Source organism: Lactuca virosa, chromosome 5, assembly GCF_052849685.1.
Source record: "Lactuca virosa cultivar CGN04683 chromosome 5, Lactuca_virosa_CGN04683_v6, whole genome shotgun sequence".
NCBI lineage: Eukaryota > Viridiplantae > Streptophyta > Magnoliopsida > Asterales > Asteraceae > Lactuca > Lactuca virosa.
In genome coordinates, this window is record NC_136430.1 from 112,082,460 (window position 1) to 112,087,538 (window position 5,079).

Below are 5,079 nucleotides of genomic sequence, written 5' to 3' on the forward strand. Positions count from 1 at the left end.
GCCAGTTGGTTCTTGAAGTCATACGAAATAATAGTTTTAGACTTATCCAAGTGGGAGACTGTTGGATTAGTGTTTAAGTCCATAACTATATTTGGTATGTACTTGACCCGACCAGGCATGGTCCATTTGGGTTGCATGGCATCATGCACTTGGATAGACTAAATGAGAGAAATAAGACACTTATGGTTATTAATATATTATAAGTTCTAATATATTAATAATAAGAATAAGAATATTTAATTAGTATTGATCAAGAATTAATTTAGAATTAATTATGTGATCAAAAGAAGACTAATTAAATATATGGGTTGATTGTGTAAATCATCCATAACTTATATAGTGGGCCAAAGCTCCATGGATAATCAAGTTGGGTTAAACCCATAGGTTGCTCTATGGATGCTCCATGGAGGTTTCTTAACCCATGGGTCATGGAAATGAAAGGTCATGACAATTAGGGTTAACATGGTGTAACCCTAATTGTAACATACTATATAAGCATCATATTATTCACAAAAATCGGCCAATAGTGTGTGTAAAAGAAGGGCTAGCAGATATCTTGAAGTGTGGATTTCTCTCTAAGTTATTCCAAGAGCATTTGATGTTGTGTGAGCCATTTGAGGTGTCACATTTGAGGCACTAGGCACTCAAGCCCCATGGAGTCAAGCTACACTACAAAAGGTATGTATTCTATCTATATTATTACCCAAGTATCTATGATTGTATGCTAGATAGGGTAATACCTTGGAATATTAGCATTTGCATGTATATTAGAGAAAACATAGATCCAAAGTATTTAGGGTTGCATGTACACCATAGGAGTGTTAGAATGCTCAAAAGCTAACAACATTTACTTTGAGGAAGACGGTGGAGGCGGTGAGTATGCGTGTAGGGTTCGATTATGAAGCCGATGTATGAAATCAGTGAGAGAATATGGTTTTGATGATTACCGATTTAGTTGGCGACGTAAGCGATGGAGGAAACGTGTTAGGTGGAGAGGCGATGGGAAGCATCGTGTTAGCTGGAGAGGCAGTGTGTATGGGCGGTGGACGGTGGGTTTTGTGAGTTATAACACGTGGAATCCATTATCAAAAACAACACGGGAGAAAATTAAAAAAAAAAAGGAAAAAATCCAGCGAGCAAATGATTAAAAAAAAAATTAAGAAATGGTCCAATAGAAAGCAAGTCCTGTTCACCAAGGAGTTCAAAATTAATATATTATATAATAACTTTAGGGCGCTTCTTATTAGCTTCTTACTAATATTAGTGGTATAAATTGTTAATTGAGTGTTATTAAATCTATTAATTTTATAGGGGCATATAAAATATGCCACTAAAAACATACTATAGTGACATGAAAAATATATACCATTAAAAATGTATGTCACTAAATGTCATTTTGTTTGTAGTGAAACTGCCCCGGAGGCGGGTGTCGGTGGGTTGGTTTTTTTTTTTTTTTTTTTTTTTTTGAAGGGCAAATAAATATATATCTACTCTGTCTAGGATTGAACCCAAAACCTCATATTTAATAGTTAGATTAGAACCTCCATGGTAACCAAGTGGGATAGCCCCAACTTGTCTGGATGGGTTGGTTAGCCTATTATATGTGTGTATGTTTGTATTTATTGTATAGCCTCATATTCGGCCCATGTAGCCTATGTGGTTAGCCCAATACTTTTACCATGTACTCTATTTAATTAACGTAATGAGAAAGGCTCCGGTCATGGGAAAATATACCATGTACGACTATGTTCTTTAACTGATGTATCTCTCGACATGCATAAGTGTTGTACAGTGAAATGTTGTAGCATCAATGATCAACTCAACAATATGGGTTCCAAAACTCATGATTCTTATGAGTAGTAAAGGAGCTAAGCTAACGGAGGTAAGTGCCTTCTCTACGTTTTGATCAATTTGGAAAGCAAGAAACTCAAGAATTAATTGTGGGATAGTTGGGTATCAAGCCCCAACTTTCTGAACGAAACTTAGTTTAAAACTTCCCTCTGGCTCAAAAGTAAATCAAATCTCATAGCCTTAATTGGATTAATGGGTGTCCTAAATGGCTTGTAGCTATATATGATCAAACTTGTTGTGGTATTGGCTATAATCTGGCATCTTACTAGCTGTGTTTCAATAAAATGCATGAGCTGTTCAAAGATAAAAGATATCCCAAGTTTGTGCTTGTATTTATGTTATTAGGGTATAATAGTCCCTGATTCTAGAGTATCGGAAGTTAAATACAAAATATTGGGAAGAACATTTTTCAATGTAATATCTCAGTCCTAGTAACTAAAACACCAAATTTACTTATATTTCTTCACAGGCTTTCAGTTTACTAGTTTGAATCTAGCTATATTAGAAATCCCACATCATTGAGGTCTACGCCTTGTGGAACAGTACCAAATTGAGAAGGACACTTCGGGAGCATGTCACCTATTTGCTTCGCAACATCTAAATAAAATCTGTACGTTGCAAAATGATTATCATCTGTTCTTTTACATTGCAGGATGTTTTGTGTCTTTGATTTGTTGTATTGCACCTCTAAAGCGGTTGACCCATCCGCAAAAGATGATGTACAAAGCTTACTGTCCTCCTCCCTTAGCATCATCTCTTCAAAAGCATTATTCTTAAACTTCCAAATTCCTGTATTCCAATTGAAGTGGTAAAAGGGAAGAAATCGTTGTCCATAAGTAGCTATGAATTCTATAGCCGAGATAATAAATTCGTATTCTTCACTGGACATGTAGTACGGGAAGCTTATTCTTGTCCACCCCAATTTCGCTCCAATGTAGCCCTACAAATGGATGAAGAAACGAAGGAAATGTAAAAAAAAAAGTCCATGCAATTTTTCTTGGAAATCAGAATAACGTTAAGAAACAGAATTCTTGAAGATTGAAGAATAATTTGAAACTATCGCTGTATGGAAATAGGAAATATGTAGAAATAAGATTTACCCTTTCGACCGCAGATCTTATTGCAAGTGAATGTGGTTCAGCAACACCAAGCAAACGGTGACCATAAGGTCCTGCACAAGTGCACCCTCCTCGAGCTTGGATTCCAAAGAGGTCATTCATAAGCTTAGCAACAAAAGCCCCATCTAGAGGCTTGTCTCTCTTATAACCTATCTCACTCGACTGATGAATTCCGTTAGTTCCTCTACTTTCCACTTGCTCAACATCGGAAGCGTATGCAGTTGTGTACACAAGAAAAGATATAATTGCTTGTCTCTCTACTTTAGTATTTCCCAAGACCCTTGTGTTATCATTTTTCATAAGTCTTTCTAGTGCGCTTCCTATATATTCATGCTCTTTCTCTTCAATTATTTTTGATCCGATGTATTCTTTGACCAGAAAGGCTAAAGCTGCTTTTACTCGTTGGATAATTTGTGGCGTTCCAGCCTCTTCCCTTTCTTCGATATCGCTAATGTACAATGTGTCCTAGATTTTTTAACCATGGTTAGATTTAGTTTTAATTTACATATTTAATTTTCACCGATAAGAATACAAAAACACATACCTTTTCATCGAAGAAATTTACATAGTTAACAGTACCACCTCCGCATGTGGATGGGGGAGAATCTTTTAGCTTGTATAAGGCTTTGTTCATCAGAAGAACCCCTGGTGATCCAGGCCCTCCAAGAAACTTGTGGGGACTTAAAGTTATGGCATCGTAGCCATCAATGGCACTTGATCTCATGTCAATCTTTACGTTGGGTGCACTTTTATGAATTTAATTATCATAAAGGTATGGTATTAGTTTCATATTATATACAAGTTATTATTAATGCACTATAAAGGTTTACCTTGACGCAAAATCGAAGCATGCAAAAGCTCCAAATTGGTGTAGCAAGCGAGAGAGAGAACGGGTGTCCGACATAATCCCAGTGACATTACTACATGCAGAGAAACAACCCAACATTGGGCGCCCAGTCTGTTGATAAAATTCTAGCTTGAACTTCAAATCATCCATGTCGATCATTCCTTCGTTGTCCAAATTAATCTCTATTACTTCTGCTAGGCTTTGTCTCCAGGAGAGGAGGTTAGAATGATGTTCATAAGGACCAACAAAAACAACCCATCTTTCTTCGGTTCCTATACAAGAGTTTAGTACCTTCTCTCTTAAAATTGATGGAATCGCAATTCCCATCACTTCTTGCAGTCGTTTTATAGCTGCTGTGGTTCCTGATCCGCAGAAAATGAGTGCATCATCATGTGTTCCACCTAAGCATTTCTTAACATAGCCAGTTGCTTCTTGAAGGATTTTCATTGTCCGGTCGCCTGTTTCGTTGTCACTTGTGTGAGTGTTGCCTGAATGGAAATAACAAAAATCTCAAAGTTATTAAAAATCATTTCTTGAGATGTATTCGTAGTATATGATTCCGAAGTACAAATGAGAAATAGAAACAGAAGTGAAATGAAGTTACCATAGAAGGGAAGAACATTCTTTATGATGCAGTCTTCAATGTATTGAAGACATCGACCTGAGGCTGTATGGTCTGCATATGTGAGCTTACGTTTTCCAAAAGGAGTGTGAATCTCTGCACTACCACCTATAATTTGAGTGCGCAACCAGGTTAGTTTATCATCAGCAGGAGAATCAATCCCAGGTGCATCTTTATCAAGTATTTCATCGCATAGCAGCGTGCCATTTTCACTAATGTGATTGTCAATGTTTATGATCTTGACAAACGTACTTCCGTGACCTGTTATTGATTGCTGATCAACCGCCTTCTCTTTAGTTAATAGCATCGATGACGTTGCCATTTTTATGATACTTTAAAGAGCTGAAAGAATTGAAGCTTTTCGCGGTTGGATGAGATACGAATTGTAGAAACAGGCTAAAAATAATTGAATACATTTTCATTGGTGATAGGAGTATTTAATGTAGTAGATATAAGTTCTATATTTAATAAACTATTGAAGCCGGTCTAAGGATTAAATGTAGCCGGTCTAAAGAATGTGCTGAAGACCGGCTCGATTTAGTTGGCTAATGAATCACATGCGGAAGTTTTCTATTCCTTGTTTTCCATCATCTATTATTTAGTTTCTGTTGTTAGAGAAAAATATCCTCTGTTGTTGAGAA

The 5,079-nt window shown here is 36.6% G+C and overlaps 1 protein-coding gene across 1 annotated transcript; it reads right to left on the reverse strand.

Annotated features, from left to right (window-relative positions):
* Positions 1-2,162: 2,162 nt before the first annotated feature.
* On the reverse strand, positions 2,163-4,814 carry LOC145116370 (uncharacterized). Its single transcript, XM_079052711.1, has 5 exons — positions 4,421-4,814; positions 3,800-4,304; positions 3,514-3,715; positions 2,952-3,434; positions 2,163-2,791 (listed from the first exon to the last, which is right to left on the reverse strand). Exons 1-5 carry the CDS (start codon positions 4,758-4,760, stop codon positions 2,348-2,350), a joined length of 1,974 nt encoding a protein of 657 aa, XP_078908837.1. The 5' UTR covers positions 4,761-4,814; the 3' UTR covers positions 2,163-2,347.
* Between the last annotated feature and the right edge of the window lie 265 nt (positions 4,815-5,079).

Coding starts and splice junctions, on each gene's coding strand:
- LOC145116370 (XM_079052711.1), bottom strand. CDS start 4,760: ATGGCAACGTCATCGATGCTATTAACTAAAGAGAAGGCGGTTGATCAG. Junction 4,305..4,420: donor GAATGTTCTTCCCTTCTATG/GTAACTTCATTT, acceptor ATTTCCATTCAG/GCAACACTCACACAAGTGAC. Junction 3,435..3,513: donor TAAATTTCTTCGATGAAAAG/GTATGTGTTTTT, acceptor TAAAAAATCTAG/GACACATTGTACATTAGCGA.